Raw genomic sequence first — 22119 nt, forward strand, 5'->3', positions numbered from 1 at the left:
TTATTATTATTATTATTATTATTATTATTATTATTATTATTATATAATACCTGCATTCCGCTCATGAGCTGTGAGCCGGCTCGGAGAGCGCAAACCTTGTGCAGGCCTGTTCTATAGATAACAGAAGTGTGATGATTTGTTGAATTTTTTCAGGATTCCAAAGATCCACTGGTAAAGAAATTATACTACGAAAAAATCTATCGCCAACCGTTTGACCAGGCATTTACCACTCAAGCAGAGGGTGTTGAGAAGATTCGAAGGGGACTGCATGCTTTTTACGGTGATGCAGCAGCGTATAAAGTCATGAGCGACACATATGAAGAAGACGAAAAGTGTAGACTGAAGGAAATCACAATTAACCCTTCAAATACAATGGCAATTCCAGTCAAGAAAGGCAGTCCATATAAAGAACTCATCACACAGAAGTAAGCAGAGTTCTTTTATACCTTGTTTTGCCTCGTTGGCATCTTCTAATTTTGTGATTAAAATTAGCTTATTGAACTTGTCCGCCTTTAGCGCCTTTCCCTGTGGGTAATAATGTATTAAGCAGCGTGTCTCGAAACATCGATACCAATCAGACAATAGGGATATCCTGAACTAGCACCAACAGATAGCGCGCGTGTACTTTGAGGGATGCGCTTTGCGTGTGCATTTGTTTTTCGGTATATAAACATTGACGGTCTTACTAATAAAAACTCTATATACAGACGTTTAACTGTCTTATACTTATACAATGAGTAGCTCGTTTATACGTCGTGTGTAAATTCCTTACTAAAAATCACCACATACTAGAGTTGGGCAACACGATTTTTTTTCAGAAGTCGATTCCAACGATTCAATCACACATTACGAATCGATTCTATCGATTCGTTCACGATTCTTCTCAGTCTGCGATTCCAACTATTCTTTTCAATCGTCAACGAGTTCACGATTCTTCCCAGTCTGCGATACCAACTATTCTTTTGAATCGTCGCAAGACACTTTCCTTTGCAAACCACGCGTAGAACAAAAACGTTCTACATCTCTCGCATAGATGGCATAAGAGGCGAGACATTGGATTGTCTCTTTCTCATTTGCTGCAACCATTCAGTATGACCTCCATTAGTCTACAAAATTACCTAAGATAATGTCTCTAAATTATAATTTATCAACTGAACCTTATTACGAAGTACATTTTTTGCATTACACCTCTATTTAACTATGCAAATTTCAGGTTTGTGTTCATTATTTTCCATACTTAACAAATGCAGTACATATATTGATTCCACTCTCGCTCGGGAGCATTCGACACGGTTCCGAAATGTCAGTTGACAGGGTACATCAAACAACTAATAGAATCGTGGGTTACGATACCATGCCGATTCCTTACTATTGTTTTGAACGACGATTCGTTACGATTCTTTTCAACGACGATTCGTTGATACCACGAATCGATTCTTACGATTCTTCATTATTAGTCGTTCGAATGAACGATTCGTTCACGAATTGACCCAACTCTACTACATACGTCGTGTATAACAGTATAACAGTTACACAGCTACGTCATAGTTTCGTCATTACTTCATTACGAAAGGTAATAGAATTCTGAGATTCTCTATTGCATCCGGTAGAGCTCTCTAGTGTGCCGTGTTAAGAATCGATAGTACAACTGGCTCTGATCGATTACCACACTATATTTGGTCAAAGAGTACAAGCTACAGCAATAATATTCTACTTATTCTGTGCTCTTTGGTGTGTTCTTCTGTGGTTACAAGGGATCCATCATCATAAAATGACAGTCGATACGAACAGCTGTTAGAGGGACGGCCATTTTTTCTCTATATACAACACTTAAACAAGGGGTTTCGTATATATAACTACTGCAAAGCAATTCCCATTGTATAATTACAGATTGTTTATACATCCATCGCTTATGCATGGTTTATTAGTAACGTTTTCTGTCTCAACGCTACATAAGTCTCGTATAAAAACTATACACGGTTTATTAGTAAGACCGTGAGAAAATATATAGTGTATTAGTATTTAAATACTCTTAAAAACAACTAAAAATGGCAAATTTTTGTTATGTTTCTATGTATAAAAACCAGGGAAAGCTTTTTGTCTTCAATCATGTCCCGAAATATTATGAATATATGCTTCAAATCTTGAATAAATAAGTAATTAAATTGCGCCTCGAAAGTGCTAACTATTAAATAAAATTAACTACTTCGAGTAAGGAATTGTTGACTACAGTTTCATTTTGGAAGAGGAAAAATAAAAATTAATAAAAACATATGCAACCTCGACAGCGAGCTATGTTAGCTTAGATTATATGCAGGAGTTGTAGGAGTCTCCGAAGTTTACGCCTGCAGTAAACTCTCGATAAACTAGGATGTTTATTATCCAGGACGATCCGTAGTGAAATCCATTTCGTGAATAATGTTTTTAATGTACTGTACTCTAATTATGAAAATCATGTTTTAACTTCAAATTTTCAAAATCATCCTACATAGTATTCAAAACTGCATGTCCTTAACCTACAAAACGCAGATTAATCGTGCTACTACTGCGATCATATTAAAAATTGCATTTGATCTTTCTGTAACTACAGAAAAAATACAAAGAATTCAATCTCGATAATCCTTTCCTATAAAAAAAAAAAAAACATTGGTGGCTGCATATCCTGTTTTTAGCATACGGTTCTTAAATACTAATGATTAAAGAGGCAATATTCACCTTCGACATAGTTCCTATTTTTTTATTCATGCACCTCGTTCTCAAAGTTCTCGTTTAGGTTCATGAACATTCAATTTACTCGCATCCATATTCTGCATACTGCAGATTTCTCCATCCATCTCTTAAGGGAAATCCCTCAGTATTATACAGGTTTACGTTATTATTTATTGTAAATTAAATTATGAGGTAAGAAAATATTGAATTATATTAAATTATACTAGATTATACAAAATAATTGTAAATATAATTTTGACATGCACAGAAAACCAACAAGCGGGAAAACGTAATCAACTGTAGGATATGACATAACACAGCCCTACAATATGTTGCGCCGCATGGAACGCTCCTGCCATCTCGCGGTAAAACTTCGCATAAGATATCCCTATTGAAGATTTGAGGCAAACTGTTAGGGAAGGCATTCAGGGAAATCACACCGCCTTTGCTGCAGAAATTTCACACAGGACATGGCGGCGTATAATTTTGTGCCGCTACAATGATGGTGCCATACTGATGTTCTGGATCACTAAACAAGCTGAAACGTAAAGTATCAACCATTGTCACCAGAGGTCTGCATCGGACGTTATCGCTCGAGCGCCAAGTAGTTCATAGCATAATCCGATAGGTAGCGCACATGCATGATGGGTAAAATTGTCACAAACGATAAATCCTCGAACGGTATAAGCCGAGCGTTAGACATTCGTTCTTGTTACAGTGATGAACTGTGTAGTAACATCATAGATGTTTATCATTTCAAAACTTTGCAGTGTTTAACTAACCTCTCCATAGTACAACTACAAAACTTGCTTTAAAATGTAATATAAATGTTGTAGGTAAATATTTCCCCCCACCCCCACAGGAGTGATTTTGTTTTTGCAACATCTGATAGATGTTATTGGATGTAAATGTAATTATCATAAACGGAGAACACAATCACGATAATGCAAGAACTGTATCAAGTTTTCTAGTAATAATAATAATAATAATAATAATAATAATAATAATAATAATAATAATAATAATAATAATAATAATAATAATAATCTCTAATAATTTGGGTATCAATTTTTGCGTCTGTAACAGTTGTGCAGCATGATTATTCGTTTTATTATATTTTCTGTGACGTTATCTCTGTACTAATACTGTTATTAATCTACTGCTATATCAATAATATTTTGTAAAACGTTTCTACATTGTCGCAGTATATAGGCGGAACACTATGTATGGACCTATCATATTATATATGTGGTAAATCAAATATTGAATAATTATTAATTAGCAATAATAACTGTATATCGAAGTTTTTCATACTATTTTATTTATAACTTCATGTTCCTGTTTTGGTACGTTCCATTAAACGTTTTTCATAAACGCAGAAAATAAAGCCTTATTTTTACCGTGTGAGCAAAACATATATGTGTGTCTTATCCGTCGCCTTCCGTACAAGATAAGACATGTGGGCGAGATGACCTTGTACTGTGCTTCTATTTATTACGAGCGTATCACGACCGATCGTATCTCACTCGAGGATGCGACACTCGACCGAGTTCAAGCGAGCGATTTAACTCCAATGCAGCACTCTGATTGTCACACATCTGCTATGACATGTTCAAAATGAATGCACATCAACATACAAACAAGGGAGGGGGCTGGCAAGACTTTCGGATGTTACATTAATTCTTGCTTTCTTACAAATCTCCATTGCAATAAATTAATTTGGAAAGAGTACAGGTATAATAAGACATTAGTTATTTCCTCATAGCACATAGTGGTGCGCAACACATAATTGGTTACTTTTAAGTAAATAAATAAAAGTTGATTTGATTCATTTACTTACCGCACGTGTGTTATAAGTTTAACTTACAAGGCCTACCAACAACATCGGTAAGGTTGTTAAAAAACACGCTCGGGCAAAACAAACTACTGGATTAGCAATGGGTAACCCATTACCTGATTATGTATAAAAATAGTGAAATAGACAAACAGTTAATACAATCATTTAATAACTTACATTAAAATTTAAAACTCACACAACAAAATGAACAAGACAACTCATATACAGTATGCGCCAAAATATACAGTACTGGAACAATATGTTACTGTTATTTGTTGTTAGTTATCGGGATGATAATGTAAATGTTCAAAATATGCTCCATTGCGCTGTAGCCAGTGTTCATAACGATCACGCAGATTTTGAAACATATTCTGGAACATAGGTTGCTGCAGAGTCCTGAAAAACGAGACGATCTTCTGACGTAATGCAGGCACAGTTGTGGGTGGATCATTACAGTTGAAAATGTTCTCCTTTGTTTGGCGATTGATAAAACCGTCCAAGTGAATGTGACTTTCGTCGGAGAACCACACGTTGAGCAAGAAATCTGGATCCTCGTACACCATGGCCAAAAATCTTGCACAATATTCAATCCTGACATGCCTATCTTCCTCCGTCAATCGTTGTCCAACCTGTATTCGGTACGGAAATCCACCTAAGTCTTTAAACAATCGTCGAAGTGACGTATTGCTGATGTTTAATTTCAGGGATGTTCGTCGAAGACTTCGCTTTGGTGACTGCAACAGCTGATTGAGGACACGTCCATAATTGTCATTTGTGGACACAGTTATTGGCCTACCAGACCTTCCCTTCCGTTGACACAATACACTACCCGTACGACGAAATTTTGTAACGATAGACAGCATAACAGTTGCTTGGTGCCGGCTGATTAGTGTTCACGAAATTGTACCGCCACGAACTTTAAGCTCGGCCCGCCCTGATAACCATTTCCGTATGAGCGAATTATAATACTCCACTATGAACACTTTTTCCTCCGTCGCGAGACCCATCGTCAATTCCAACCACACAGCACAACGTTCGTTACACAATTAGCAATTCATAATGGTGATGCAACAATACGCAGACGCACAGGTATGCGGGCTGCGCGAAATCCAGTACTGTATATTTTGGCGCGTACCGTATTAAAGAAAAGTTGAGATTGAAAATCTTTAAAATAAATATTATAGATTTTTAATATTAGACGTATCGAATCTAAAATGAGTAATTGCAGAATACTCTAGATGTGCTAAAAGAAAAACATTGGAAAAGAAATTGGCGCAGAGGAACTGTCACGTGCAAGTGAACATTTAATATGTAGATTATGCATCAAACAAAATAACATCACCCTGTACCGGTGCCTTCTGTGAGAAGGGTGAGTGTCGAGTTAATTACAATAAATGTATTTATTTAATGTTTAGTATGCCGCAACTTTACGGACGGGAGTGTAGGGGAATACCCATGCAGTCTTCTTGCCCCATGAGTTCACGGAATGATAAGGTTTGTTCCAGCAAGCAATTCAGAACACATTCCGAAATAATGCCGAAATTCTTTCGACGCATGCGCCAGTTGTGTATGGTGCCAGAACTAGTTCGAGATTTTACATTGTTGGAACGTTTCTTGAACTCTTCTTTCACGGCCTTCGGAGTTTCTTCTCATATTAAAATTATATTCATTTTTCGAACTTACTTAATTCTTTATAAAATATATCACTATCATCTTTCAAATCACTCGTGATGGTCTATTTTTTATATTTTAACCTGCCTTGTCTCGAAGCATTTTAACCATACAGCGTATTCCGAATCTCACCGGAATGGTGGACAACAATGACGTCACGCTGCAGCGAAATAGGAACAAACTGCTGGAAGGATCGATGCTGTCATGGCGACTGTATAAGTTGTTGTCTGTGCTACGCTAGCAAAATTTTGCGAAATTTCCGTACTGCCATCTCGTTCAAAGAAAAGAGAGCATAAACAATTTACTTCTTGAACCGGTAGTAATAACGGGTCCGTTGACATGTTCGCTCATAAGCCATTAACATACTGTTTTTACGTTGTGCTAATTACAAACAATACAGCAGAACTAAAACAGAACACACCGCCATGACACAACAGTGCACGATGTCATTCGTCTGGTAATTCCCGCCCTATACAAGAACCAAGCATATTCACTGATGGCGGCTGATGGAGACTGCCACCACCTCTGCAAGCTGATGGCACCGGTGCGACACCGGTGGAGCATCAATGACGTCATCGGTGGAATTCGGAACACCGTGATGCCATCAGATTGCTCAGCGCTGAGATTCGGAATAAGTTCATAATTTCATAATGAACCATCTACGCATGCGTCAACAATTCAGAATTCCCAGTGCCTGCTCTTAATCGAGAACCAATTCACTCGTTCCGAACGAGTTCTAAAGCACGTCGGAATTTGGAACAGGGAGTTCAGTATCGGTTCGGAATCAATTCTAGTCTTGTTTGAACGCACATTGAGCTACTGTGCATGAGCAGGCAGTTCAGAATCGATTCTGAACGTGCTGGAACAAACCTATTGTAAGTGACCGATTTGCGAATCGATAGTTTTAAGAAAAAATCTCATTGCATTTCTTATATTTCATACGAAATTTGTATTGCCTTATTTGTTTGTGTAATGTGATCAATATCAGATTTAATAATATTGTTAAAATCCATTCTCGTTTAAGAACAAATCATACTCAGCTAATTTTGGTCAACTTTGCTCCCTACAGAGTTCTCTGGCTGAGGGAGAGGGGAATGATTGATCGTGAATACAAGAGATGGTTTGTCCAGAAATCCAAATGTGACTCTGATAGTCGAGGATTTGTGAGTGTGCGCATTGGCGACTTCTACCCAACGCTTGTGGTGCTGGGATTTGGCGTTGGAGGTTCTATTGCATTCTTCATTTTGGAATTTTTGTACCACAAGTTGAAGTATGGTACGTGCTGGCCAACCCATCCAACCACGCCTCGCGATAAATCGGCCAGAGTCACAGAAGTGCAGCAAAGATTATTTATCAACTAGTCATGTTTACCGCCTATGACTTGGGGGCTTAATGTTGAAGAAATTTGGGAGTAGATATAGCTGTCCTTCATGGGAGGACATCGGAAGTTAATTTTGATTCAGTAATTCAGTTATCCTTCATTATTATAAAAATCTGAAGTAGGTAATTTTATACGATGTAAGAGCAGTGGAACGGAGAAAAATTCTCTCCGACGCCGGGATTTGAACCCGGGTTTTCAGCTCTACATGCTGATGCTTTATCTACTAAGCCACACCGGATACCACCCCAGCGTCGGACAGAATCGTCTCAGATTAAGCTCCAACTCTTGGGTTCCCTCTAGTGGCCGCCCTCTGCACTACGTCATAGATGTCTATGAACCTAGGACCGAAGTCCACACATGTGCTGAGGTGCATTCGTTATGAGTGACTAGTTGGCCGGGATCCGACAGAATAAGCGCAGTCTTAAATCACGAAGTGATATACGCATATCATATATATTATTTTTCTCCGTTCCATTACTCTTACATCGTATGATGACGCAGAATATCTGCATGGAAATATCATATGTACTTCGGTACATTAAAATAATATATATGATATGCGTAAATCACTTCGTGATTTAAGACGGCGCTTATTCCGTCGGATCCCGGCCAACTAGTCACTCATAACGAGTGCACCTCAGCACATGTGTGGACTTCAGTCCTAGGTTCATAGACATCTATGACGTAGTGCAGAGGGCGGCCACTAGAGGGAACCCAAGAGTTGGAGCTTAATCTGAGACGATTCTGTCCAACGCCGGGGTGGTATCCGGTGTGGCTTAGTGGATAAAGCATCAGCACGTAGAGCTGAAAACCCGGGTTCAAATCCCGGCGCCGGAGAGAATTTTTCTCCGTTCCATTACTCTTACATCGTATGATGACGCAGAATATCTGCATGTAAATATCATATGTACTTCGGTACATTAAAATAATATATAGGTAATTTTAACTGAGTAAATGTATTATTAATAGGGACCGGATTTTTATGTAATTACATATTATATTCCTTTCAATCTAACCGTATATAAATAATAAATCTTTGCGAATCTTGTAATTACCATTAATATATTAAAATTTGATACTACATATTTTTATATATTTACCCCACATTACATATTATGGCTTGGTATTACATAAATCTACATATTTAGGGGTTTTATTATTTTTTACTTCTCTAAAAGGAAAAAAAAAAACTTCTGCAGAGGAAGTTTACATTTTGAAATACACAGATTTAAAAACCCTTTTTACCTACCCTAGAAAGGATATATTTCGGGACGAAACATAACGTCCTTAGTTCCAGGAAGTAATAGAGGCACTCACCCCATACCGCCCACTGTAAATATGAGTGAACAAAAGGCAACCTTTCTCATACAATCATCTTGTATTGTAAAAAAATCACTCAGAAAGTAGCGTTGCCTTCATGCGGTGGAGCGAGACGAGGGCGACAAGATTTGTCTCCAACTATAATTGTTCTGCACACGTCTTAACAAGCCGTTCCCATGCAATTTGCAACCTTACTCACCCTCTTCCTTATCCTTCCAGGGAAAACCCGTGTCAAGTCTGACATGAGCCGCAATAAAGTAGCCGACTTTTGAAAAGAAGCTGGAGTAAAGGAACAAACTGGAAAGATGTTGAAAGATTGAAATAAATAGCTTTTCAGGTTATTGCTTGACCTCTTCACTTTAAATTTAGTAGACCTATACGGAAATGGGATTTTCTGAGCAATTAGAAAGTATGGTTCTCGGCTGGAATAATCCTACCCTTCTGAATGAGACAGAAATGTCACTTTTCAAACAACAGTTTGTAAATGCCTATAGTTTGAGGTTTTAGTAGGTACTTTGTTTCTTACAGGGAGCAGCTAAAATGCATGTGTCCCACATCTCCTCTTATTTTCTCCTAATCCAGTAAAGCGAAACAGTGCTTGTTGTGTCATTCATTTCACTCAGTTCTCTAGTTTTAGTACCTACTTACAGTACCTATAAAGTGCAAGTGAGTTTATTTACTGCTTTTAACTAACTAAAATGGCCCCTGTATCTTCAACCCTAACGACAAAAATAAAATCATGGATTGCGATGGACGAAGCTTTCACTATAGATGGAAAAATAGTAATATGTCAAGTGTGCGGTAAAAAAGTCAGGTGCTCTATGAAATCATAACTGGAGAGTCTTACCTATCTATACTTGCCAGATATTGATATTTTACATATTTTGATACATATTTCACACCTTGATATTACATAAAAATCCGGTCCCTAATTATTAAGTTTAGTTTAGAGCAATAATAATAATGATAATAATAATAATAATAATAATAATAATAATAATAATAATAATAATAATAATAATAATAATAAATGTAGCCTACTGTTATATTGGCAAGTTTTTTTTCTCTTTCTCTTGTACGGAGGAGGAACCCGAAGGTTTACACTTAGGGTTGCCTTACAACTTCCCTGCATGGATTTGTTAACACATACAAATCATACATAAAATTCTTTGTTGCAACGTGTAAGTATGTCGAGGCATTATGTAAACTATAGCACAGCATTAATATAGAAATCACATTTAATACCAAGCACAATAACACTTGTAGCACTAATACAGAAATAACATTTCATACGAAGCACTTCAAAGCACGACCACGCTGAAGCAAACCCGCTGTGAGACTGACTGAAAGACTCCCACGCTCCTACGAAGGGGAAGGGATTCAAGTCGGCCGCAGTGCCGGGAGCTCGGTTATCAACGGTTGCTATCACCGGCCGCCGTGCAACGGGCGACACGACAGCGAAAGACACTGTATATTACAATACAAACTTAATACTAGGTAACATGCAAAAAATCGTTCTTAATTTTATTGTATAATGTTACTTAGAGTTCTGTAAAATGCTGCTGGAGCCAACTTCGGCTACAAAGCCCATCCGGGAGCATTCAGCTCGACCTCCCAAACTCTGTTGGAAGCATAATTCTTCCAGTCTCCAGGCTGATGCGGCACTGTCCTTCCAGTCTCTCAGTTTCCTCTTCACATAAGTAAACAGATGAATAGATTAATGTGTAAATGAATGAATTAATGTATTAATTAATTAACAAATTACTGAATGAATATATCAATGAGTGAATAAATCTGTGAAAGAATAAATAAATAATCCGTGAATAAATGAGCGAATGAATGAAAGAAGTAATTAATTAATGATTAATTCAGTAAAAAATAAATCTGTGAAGAAATAAATAAATACATATTATATAACTGAATCTATACTAATAATAAATCTGTAGCCAAAATTTTTCCGGTAATTTTCGATTTTCCAAAATTAATTGGTGTTAACATGTATAATTAACCATCCTGAAATCGAAAATCGCTTTTTTTGACAATTTTGTTTGTATGTCTGTCTGTCTGTCTGTCTGGATGTTTGTTACCTTTTCACGCGATAATGGCTGAACTAGAGATGGGAACGATATATCGGTTTTTACGAAATACCGATATTTTCGTTTCGATATAGCGATATCGAAATTTTGATTCGGTATATCGTATAATATATCGATTTTCTCAAAATTTATCGACTTTTTTTGTGGAATTATTATCATCAACAACAACAAAATCCACACTAGACAACTCCGATAATTCCCGAGAGATGGCGCTACTGAAGGTGGACAGTTACATAATTGTGCAACCTCACTCAATGCCTTGTTCTAATTGGCTGGACTGGAATTCGAATTCAAACTGTTTAATATGCAGCACCAAATTCAAAATGCAGCGTGTGCGAACGTGAGACATACAGGAGGTTCTTCTATTGTTTTAATATTGTTATTAATGTTCTCCAAGTCAGGAGCAACTCCCACCCTGAAAGGGAACCGTCTGACCTCAGAATGGGTATCAAAACTTTTATTTCTGTATTCTGAAATGGAAAGAGAAACAAGGATTTAATACCGATGTGACATTTGTTTACGTCTATGATTTCTATGCACAACCTAGTGCTGACATCCTGTTTTCTTTAATCTTTTAGTGCATAAAAATTCTATCCCTATAATCATCACAATTGTTGTTTGGATTGTTGGAGTATAACAATAACTTGCAATAGGAACCTACTATAGAAGGATTGTATCAAATCAACTGTGAAGTTTGTTAAAACTTATAACATTCAAAGTACTGTTTACTTACATTTAAAAATAATTACAAGTTCTGTTTAGTTACATTTAAAAATGATTACGTTGTTAGGTAGAAAAAATCATTATATATGTGTCCTGGATTGAATCCAATATAACTTACTTACTTACTTACTTACTTACTTACTTACTTACTTACTTACTTACTTACTTACTTACTTACTTACTGGCTTTTAAGGAACCCGGAGGTTCATTGCCTCCCTCACAGAAGCCCGCCATTGGTCCCTATCCTGAGCAAGATTAATCCAGTCTCTATCATCATATCACATTAGAATAATTTAATCGTATTCCAATATCAAATAGTCAACCATGTAAAGTTCACTTTAACTCTTTCCCACTGTATCATTTAACTCCCATCAAAATTTTTATTTTGGTTATGGTATTGAAAATGTATTGTTTATTGTTACAATTTTACATTTATGCTTTTGACTGTTATGATGTTAATTTCAATGGTAAAAAGGAATATTAAAATTTAAATAATTTTATTGTAATACAGTAAATGTACGCCTGAAAATGCAATTTGCTTACGGAATAGCGATATATCGATAATCGTTCGATATATCGATATATTTTCTGCGATATATATCGTTTATCGAAACTAAGTTAGCAATATATTGCAATATCAATATATCGGTATATCGGTATTTAATTTATTTCCTCCATCACTAGGCTGAACCGATTTATATGAAAATTGGAATATAAATTAAGTTCGTTGTAACTTAGATTTTAGGCTATATGTCATTCAAAATACTCTATTTAAAAGGGGAGTTATAAGGGGGCCTGAATTAAATAAATCGAAATATCTCGCTTATTATTGATTTTTATAAAATATATTACATAACAAAAGCTTCTTTAAAAACGCTTTCCAATAAGTTTTATTCTATGCAAAATTTTGATAGGACTGATATTACTATGATGTATCGAAGTACATAATATTTGCGTGCAGGAATTCTGCAATACCATATGGCGAGATATTTCTGTTTTAAAATAACAATGCTATTTATATGGTGGCCACGTCAGATTAGCCACGAATATGAAACAAATGACTCTGCATCTATTTAAGGCGGCCTTGGAGTCCTTGGACAACAATCGGATTGATGTACGGATGATATGATATGTGTTTATAATATGCTAAATATTATTATATTATAAAGAGAGAATGTTGGTGTGTTTGTGTGAGGCAATCTCAAGAAACTATTTAAATAATTCTTTCATCATTGGAAAGTGTACTTCCTTTAGATGGAAGTAGGCTTTACGTCATTACAGAAGCTCTTTAGTGAATCGAGGACCGGGCACAAATGTATATAAGGTAAGACTAAACAGAACCTTACGCACAGAAAACTTTATATAATATCGACACTAATAATTAGCTATATGTACTGCAGTTAAATTTAATGCTATTTGGAGGTACCGTACTGAAATTTGATGTCTGATTTGCGTTGCGTTTTTTATGAAAGAATGAAAGCCAGAGATGGAATAATTTTATAAATATACACGCGGCACATATTAGGTATTAATTATTGAGTAACGTAACTACATGTTTTTCATGCTTAATTACGTATTTGGGTGAGCTACGGTAATGTATACTTAATAGGTAACAGTTCCATGTAGTGCACAATACTCTGTATTGAATAATTATCAAACCAACATCTCTAGCATGACTTGTGGTTTGTAAACCATCTCAAACCCCGAACTCCAACCCTCTGAGCGCGAGTTATTATATACTCAGTCAGTTATGGTCGAATCTATACTAATAATAAATCTGTAAGCGAAATTGTTCTGGTAATTATCGATTTTTCAAAAATAATTGGTGTTAACATGTATAATTAATCATCCTGAAACCGAAAATCGCTTTTTTGAAATTTTTGTTTGTATGTCTGTCTGTCTGTCTGTCTGTCTGTCTGTCTGTCTATCTATCTATCTATCTATCTATCTATCTATCTATCTATCTATCTATCTATCTATCTATCTATCTATCTATCTATCTATCTATCTATCTGCCTGTCTGTCTGTCTGGATGTTTGTTACCTTTTCACGCGATAATGGCTGAACCGATTTATATGAAAATTGGAATATAAATTAAGTTCGTTGTAACTTAGATTATAGGCTATATGTCATTCAAAATACTCTATTTAAAAGGGGAGTTATAAGGGGGCCTGAATTAAATAAATCGAAATATCTCGCTTATTATTGATTTTTATGAAAAATATTACATAACAACAGTTTCTTCAAAAACGCTTTCCAATAAGTTTTATTCTATGCAAAATTTTGGGAATTTCCTAGTACCCGGTACTCGTTACATAGGTCGTTTTTATGTTTAACATAATTAGTATAACTTGTTGCTTGTCGTGACAACCTCATAAAATATCCTATCAATTGAATAATTGATCTCGCTACGTACAACATAATTATATTATATTATTATATTATCACCTTTGGGTTGAAGGTACGAGTTACATTTTATAATGTCTTCTTTCTTGTTTTGGGGGGCTCTGCCCCCTAAAAACCCCTGTTGGGGACTTAGTCCCCAAAACCTCATGCAATTAATTTATAGTAGCCTAATAAACCGGTCCATCACCTTTGGGTTGAAGGTACGAGTTATATTTTATGATGTGTTCTTCCTTGCTTTAGGAGGCTCCGCCCCCTAAAACCCCTCTTGGGGACTTGGCCCCCAAACCTTCGTGCAATTAATTTATAGTAATTAACCGGTCCAACACCTTTGGGTTGAAGGTACGAGTTACATTTTATAATATGTTCTTTCTTGTTTTAGGGGCCTCCGCCCCCTAAAAACCCCTGTTGGGAACTTGGTCCCCAAACCTTCGTGCAATTAATTTATAGTAATTAACCGGTCCATCACCTTTGGGTTGAAGGTACGAGTTACATTTTATGTGTTCTTTCTCGTTTTAGGGGGCTCCGCCCCCTAAAAGCGCCTGTTGGGAACTTGGTCCCCAAACCTTCGAGCAATTAATTTATAGTAATTAACCGGTCCATCACATTTGAAGGTACGAGTTACATTTTATAATGTGTTCTTTCTTGTTTTAGGGGGCTCCGCCCCCTGAAAACCCCTGTTGGGGACTTGGTCCCCAAACCCTCACGCAATTCATTAATAATAATTAACCGGTCCATCACCTTTGGGTTGAAGGTACGAGTTACATTTTATAATGTGTTCTTTCTTGTTTTAGGGGGCTCCGCCCCCTAAAAGCCCCTGTTGGGGACTTGGTCCCCAAACCCTCATGCAATTAATTTATAATAATTAGCCGGTCCATCACCTTTGGGTTGAAGGTACGAGTTACATTTTATAATGTCTTCTTTCTTGTTTTAGGGGGCTCCGCCCCCTAAAAATCCCTGTTGGGGACTTGGTCCCCAAACCCTCGTGCAATTCATTAATAATAATTAACCGGTCCATCACCTTTGGGTTGAAGGTACGAGTTACATTTTATAATGTATTCTTTCTTGTTTTAGGGGACTCCGCCCCCTAAAAACCCCTGTTGGGGACTTTTCCCCAAACCCTCATGCAACTAATTTATAATAATTAACCGGTCCATCACCTTTGGGTTCACGGTACATTTTATAATGTGTTCTTTCTTGTTTTAGAGGGCTCCGCCCCCTAAAAACTCCTGTTGGGGACTTGGCCCCAAAACCTTCATGCAATTAATTTATAGTAATTAACCGGTCCATCACATTTGAGTTGAAGGTACAAGTTACATTTTATAATGTGTTCTTTCTTGTTTTAGGGGGCTCCGCCCCCTAAAAACCCCTGTTGGGGACTTGGTCCCCAAACCTTCGTGCAATTAATTTACAGTATAGTAATTAATCGGTCCATCACATTTGAGTTGACGGTACGAGTTACATTTTATAATGTGTTCTTTCTTGTTTTGGGGGCTCCGCCCCCTAAAAACCCCTCTTGGGGACTTGGTCCCCAAACCCTCATGCAATTAATTTATAGTAGCCTAATAAACCGGTCCATCACCTTTGGGTTGAAGGTACGACTTATATTTTATGATGTGTTCTTTCTTGCTTTAGGGAGCTCTGCCCTCTAAAACCCCTGTTGGAGACGGCCCCCAAGCCCTTGTGCAATTAATTTATAATAATTAATCGGTCCATCACATATTTTGATTTGAAGGTACCGGTACATTCTTTAATAAATCACTGAAAAACAAATGTGAATATAATAATTATAGGATGTGGAGTGAGTACGAAATTATTATTATTTTTGGCGCATCATTTTTACGTAAATAACGACAAATAAAAACTAACATGCCACATAACATTACTTTTAAGAAATACAGGAAACAAGCGTGAATAATATTCACCATTCTTAATGATCGTGGGATAGAAAAAAAAAACATATGGAATAGAAATTACATACGTATAATAAACAATAAGCAAACCATCTTCGATTAATCATTTCAAAACAACGTGAATATAGCGTGCATTGTGTAGGAAAATAATTTCTTATATGTTGCTCCCAATGTGCATCATTGTTAACTGATGAAAACAAATGAAATTTAACATGGCATATAAACACTATTTGTAGAAAGATAGGAGATATTAAGTGATATTCATCGTTCTTAATTATCTTCGGATGGAAAATAACAATGAAATATATATAAAATAGAAATTACATACAGGTGAGCATATAAAAAACAGTAAGTGGATCATTTATTTGATTAATAAGTTTAATTTACTCCAGGTTTAGTGTAAGAGTGGTCTATGTAACGAGTACAGGGTACTAGGAAAATTTTTGATAGGACTGATATTAGTATGATGTACCGAAGTATATAATATTTCCGTGCAAGAATTCTGCAATATCATATGGCGAGATATATCTTTTTTAAAATAACAATGCTTTTTATATGGTGGCCACGTCAGATTAGCCACGAATATGAAACAAATGACTCTGCATCTATTAAAGGCGGCTTTGGAGTTCTTGGACAACAATCGGATTGATATACGGATGATATTAATTATATGTGTTTATAATATGCTAAATATTATTATATTATAAAGAGAGAATGTTTGTGTGTTTGTGTGAGGCAATCTCAAGAAACTATTTAATATGTTTAAATAATTCTTTCATCATTGGAAAGTATACTTCCTGTAGATTGACGGAGGCTTTATGTCATTACAGAAGCTCTTTAGTGAATCGAGGACTGAGCACAAATGTATATAAGGTAGGACTAAACAGAATCTTACGCACAGAAAACTTTATATAATATCGACACTAATAATTAGCTATATGTACTGCAGTTAAATTTAATGCTATTTGGAGGTACCGTACTGAAATTTGATGTCTGATTTGCGTTGCGTTTTTTATGAGAGAATGAAAGCCAGAGATGGAATAATTTTATAAATATACACGCGGCCATATTAGGTATTAATTATTCAGTAACATAACTACATATATTTCATGCTTAATTACGTATTTGGGTGAGCTACGGTAATGTATACTTAATAGGTAACAGTTCTACATGTAGTGCACAATACTCCGTTTTGAATAATTAACAAACATCTTTAACATGACTTGTGGTTTGTAAACCATCTCAAACCCCGAACTCCACCCCTCTGAGCGCGAGATATTATATACTCAGTCAGTTATGGTCGAATGTTACAATAAAAACATTTAACAACATAGATATTTCAATCATAACGTCATACAATACCACATAAAACAATGAAGTAATTACTTACTTACCTACTTACTTACTTAGTTAGTTACTTTCTTGCTTTTAAGGAACCTAGAGGTTCATTGCCGCCCTCACATAAGCCCGCCATTGGTCCCTATCCTGAGCAAGATTAATCCAGTCCCTACCATCATATCCCACCTCCCTCAAATCCATTTTAATATTATCTTCCCACCTGCGTCTCGGCCTTCCCAAAGGTATTTTCCCCTCTGGCCTCACAACTAACACTCTATATGCATTTCTGGATTCGCCCATACGTGCTACATGCCCTGCCCATCTCAAACGTCTGGATCTTATTGTTAGGTTTCGTAACAAGCTGTTTTTTACGGTGATGGGTTGTTAGCCCTTCGCCCAACCCCCAAGCTGGAGGACCACCCCTTATCGGCTGTCCAGAACTGCTTATTCAATATATTCTCAGCTACCCTCCATATCTGGAGGCCGTCTCCTCTATCCGCAATTAATTACATAATTAAAACATGACTATTTGGTCTAGGGAGCGTCCGTTTTTGTTGCAAGAATAATTCGGTTAACATGTTCGTAAATTAGCCTTCAATACGTTGCGCTGCTGGAAAAGTTTTTCTTCCTGAGATTTAACCCTCAACTGGTATCTATGGGTCAATATAGACCCATAAGGATAGATACCGTCAACGTACATTTAAAAAGCAATACCAGTTGAGGGTTAAGAGCCTCCACAACCAATTAAAAACTTAAGTACATCCGTTATCAACACCGTTTTAAATAATATAGGGCAGTAAAAGGTAAAAGGTAAAGGTATCCCCGTAACATGCCATGAAGGCACTTGGGGGGCATGGAGGTAGAGCCCCATGCTTTCCATGACCTCGGCAATAGAATGAGGTGGTGTGGTCGGCACCACTCTCTGACCGCCTTTTACCCTCGGGGAAGACCCGGTACTCAATTTTATAGGAGGCTGAGTGAACCTCGGGGCCGTTCTGAAAGTTTGGCAACGAGAAAAAATCCTGTCACCACCTGGGAACGAACCCCGGACCTTCCAGTCCGTAGCCAGCTGCTCTACCAACTGAGCTACCCGGCAGTATAGGGCAGTACAACACCTTATTTCTAATTATATCTTTTGGTGACAAAACCTTCTTCCAGCTGAGAGTAACAACCTTCAGTTCTTACAAATATATTCTATTTCAGACGCTGTTAGGTCTAACATAATACTAAGCTTAAAAGAAGTTGTTGTTATTGTTGTTTTCTAATGCCAGGCGTTTGACAATAAAGTCATTTGACCTCTTGCACCCCATTATTTTTCAAAGATATTATCAGTGAAAAATGGCAACTTGTAGCCGATTTAAGTGAACACCATATTTTAACGTTTTGGTGGCTACTTCATTCACACACAACCCCCAGAATGTCTGGAGGACCAACCTGCTGTTGGTCGACGGGTCCATTGGACCTAGCTGGGAGATCTTGTTAATCACCAGGTTTCCCTCCTTAAGCCACTGGAGGACGATTTTAGTGCCATAGCAGGTCAGCACTAGGAACAGAAAAGTAGAAAGAGGAGGAAGGGAAGTGAAATGAACCCCTAGGCCTCGAATGCTCTAATGCCGTCGGGGTCGAAGAAAGTAAGAGTTCAGTCAGAGGACTGGGTAGGAAAGGGTAAAGAGGGAATTAGGTATTGGTTAGAGGAAAATTATACCAAATTCAGTCATTAACTCATCAAGCTGACCAGTGCTAATTGATGAGTAGCCCCTCCCTTTAGTTCAGCTTGTAAAATTATGCTTACTAACAGCTGCACCACGGGAAGATAGGGATGGGACATTGGGTATTTGTCCAGGTTGGTTCCTTAAAGCTTTCAATGGGAAGGATTAATGGCTCTCCCCCCTGTATCCGACAGATACCCTTTTGCAGCCACTAAGCTTAAAAGTAGAATTAATCGAACAACTCCAGAACCTATTTCGTGGTAATAACATTTGAATTCATAGTTCTAAATACAACTTTGAAAGTAATTCAGGAGCAAACGATTTATAATTGATAATAAATTAATTATTAACTAACAATAAGAAAGCTCTGTATTTGGACATATAACAGATTTAAGTGAATGTTATTTATTTATAACAAGTGCAGCGAAGCGCGCGGGTATGGCTAGTATACTAATAAATAAATTAATTAATCACGAAGAGATCAGATAATAAACAAATTAATAAATCAAACATTGAACAAAACAATACATAAACGATTCTGTAAATAAATATACCAGTAAATAAGCGAATAAATACATCAGTGAATAATTGAGTAAACAAATAAATAAACTGAAGAATAAAAATGTAATAAATTAGTGAGTAAACAAACAAATAAATAAATCAGTTAATAAACTAATAAATACATCAGTAAATGAGTGAATATTACATGAGCGAATGGATGGGTGGATGGATGGATGGATGGGTGGGTGGGTGGATGGAAGGATGGATGGATGGATGGATGGATGGGTGGATGGATGGGTGGGTGGGTGGATGCGTGGGTGCTCGAATGGATGATTGGTTGAGTGGGTGGATGGGTGAGTGAGTGGGTGTTTGGATGGATGGATGGATGGATGGATGGATATTAACTCCATAATTAGGTTACATTAAGTCTTACAAAATGTAAAACATTTTGACCACTGCTACTTGAAGCGTAGCCCAGGATTGAAATTTCTGGATTAGTAGTACTCTATACAGTATACTTACTTACTTACTTACTTACTTACTTAATTACTTACTTACTGGCTTTTAAGGAACCCCGGAGGTTCATTGCCGCCCTCAATAAGCCCGCCATTGATCCCTATCCTGAGCAAGATTAATCCAGTCTCTACCATCATATCCCACCTCCCTCAAATCCATTTTAATATTATCTTCCCATCTACGTCTCGGCCTCCCCAAAGGTCTTTTTCCCGCCGGCCTCCCAACTAACACTCTATATGCATTTCTGGATTCGCCCATACGTGCTACATGCCCTGCCCATCTCAAACGTCTGGATTTAATGTTTCTAATTATGTCAGGTGAAGCATACAATGCGTGCAGCTCTGCGTTGTCTAACTTTCTCCATTCTCCTGTAACTTCATCCCTCTTAGCTCCAAATATTTTCCTAAGAATCTTATTCTCAAACACCCTTAATCTCTGTTCCTCTCTCAAAGTGAGAGTCCAAGTTTCACAACCATACAGAATAACCGGTAATATAACTGTTTTATAAATTCTAACTTTCAGATTTTTTGACAGCAGACTAGATGACAAAAGCTTCTCAACCGAATAATAACACGCATTTCCCATATCTATTCTGTGTTTAATTTCCTCCCGAGTATCATTTATATTTGTTACTGTTGCACCAAGATATTTGAATTTTTCCACCTCTTCGAAGGATACTCTATACAGTATAAACAGAATATATTCAAACCTAAGAATTCGGGCTTTCTCGTATGTATGAATTGCTGTACTCAGTTGAAGAAAATATTCTCTGCTTTCTGTTATGTTCAGGTACATTAACTGACAAGAATGTTAAGTATATTAATATATTTTGCTATTTAGAATTCAGAATAGACTACTATTTGAGAGAGGATATTTTAATGTAATATAATATGAGACAAAATATCTATATTATGCTCCATCTTTCAACGCACTCCTCAGCTAATACAAATCCTGGTCCAGTAGCGCACACACGGAGCTCAAGCGCCCCCCCCCTCAATCAAAAGCAAAATGGAGGAAAGAAAGAGAGAAATAAGAAAGCTTTTTAATCCCTTGACCCTTGACGTATATGTATCTATTATCGTGGAAAGTGTGATCTTTAAAATATTTTATGTTTAAACATTTATGTATGTGAATGGGTTTTTTACAACATACTTTTTTTTTTTTTTAAAAAAAGCTCGAACTTTCGATAATGTTCGAAATTCTGTAGCTTTTATTCGGAGCGCTTCTGATAGCTCCAACTATTCCAACCAGCCAATCACATCTCAGTGACGTAGTCTGTACTTCTCAAAACAGCCACGTTTCGCGTAAGGATACAACTACACAGCTTTAATGTTGCGCTATGAGATTGGCTATAAATAGTCCCCCAAACCATATTTCTGAGTGCGCCACTGTTTCGGTCATACCTGAAAAATTTCAAATGATATAAGCAACAAATGATTTCATGTACATTAAAATTTTTGTTACCTATACCCATTGTCTTATTATTCTTTGTTGAGTTCTGAAGAGTTAAATATAGGTGTGAAATTATATAAAAAAGAAAAGTATCTTATAAGTTATAACAAATTTTTCTTTATAACAAAATATATTATGTACTATTTCTTGCAACAAAAATTTAACTTTAATTCGTGTTGCTGACTCATTGTCTTGGATTAATGGGTTATTGTGTAAAGTGAACATTGTGTAAGTTAATAAATGTTGTTTGACTGTTGGTCAGCATGCTGGCTTGCAGATCCGGAGGTCCCGGGTTCGATTCCCGGGCTCAGCTCTCGGTGAATTTTTCTTGAAGAAGAAAAATTACCTGGTGTCTAGAGTCTGGAAATTTGTATGAATGTGAGTGTGCCGGGTTAATATTAATTAACCAATCATCAAAATATAAAATACATCAAGACTGTCGCTGAGCAGTAACCTGAACACACGTTTCAGTGTCACATTGTTGACAAGTAACTCAATCTGTTAGCATAACCATAAAGCATCTAATAGATGGTATAGAGTTACCAACAAC

The 22119-nt window shown here is 36.7% G+C and overlaps 1 protein-coding gene across 1 annotated transcript in view; it reads left to right on the forward strand.

The window, feature by feature from the left end:
• LOC138715606 (ionotropic receptor 75a-like) overlaps window positions 1-7671 on the forward strand; it is a 33175-nt gene extending 25504 nt beyond the window's left edge. The window contains exons 8-9 of the mRNA XM_069848681.1: window positions 154-425; window positions 7287-7671. Of these exons, the coding sequence (XP_069704782.1) occupies window positions 154-425; window positions 7287-7578 (564 nt within the window). The 3' untranslated portion in view covers window positions 7579-7671. The remainder of the gene's footprint in view (window positions 1-153; window positions 426-7286) is intronic.
• The last annotated feature ends 14448 nt before the right edge of the window (window positions 7672-22119 follow it).

The sequence above is a fragment of the Periplaneta americana genome, chromosome 15 (assembly GCF_040183065.1).
Source record: "Periplaneta americana isolate PAMFEO1 chromosome 15, P.americana_PAMFEO1_priV1, whole genome shotgun sequence".
Classification (NCBI taxonomy): domain Eukaryota; kingdom Metazoa; phylum Arthropoda; class Insecta; order Blattodea; family Blattidae; genus Periplaneta; species Periplaneta americana.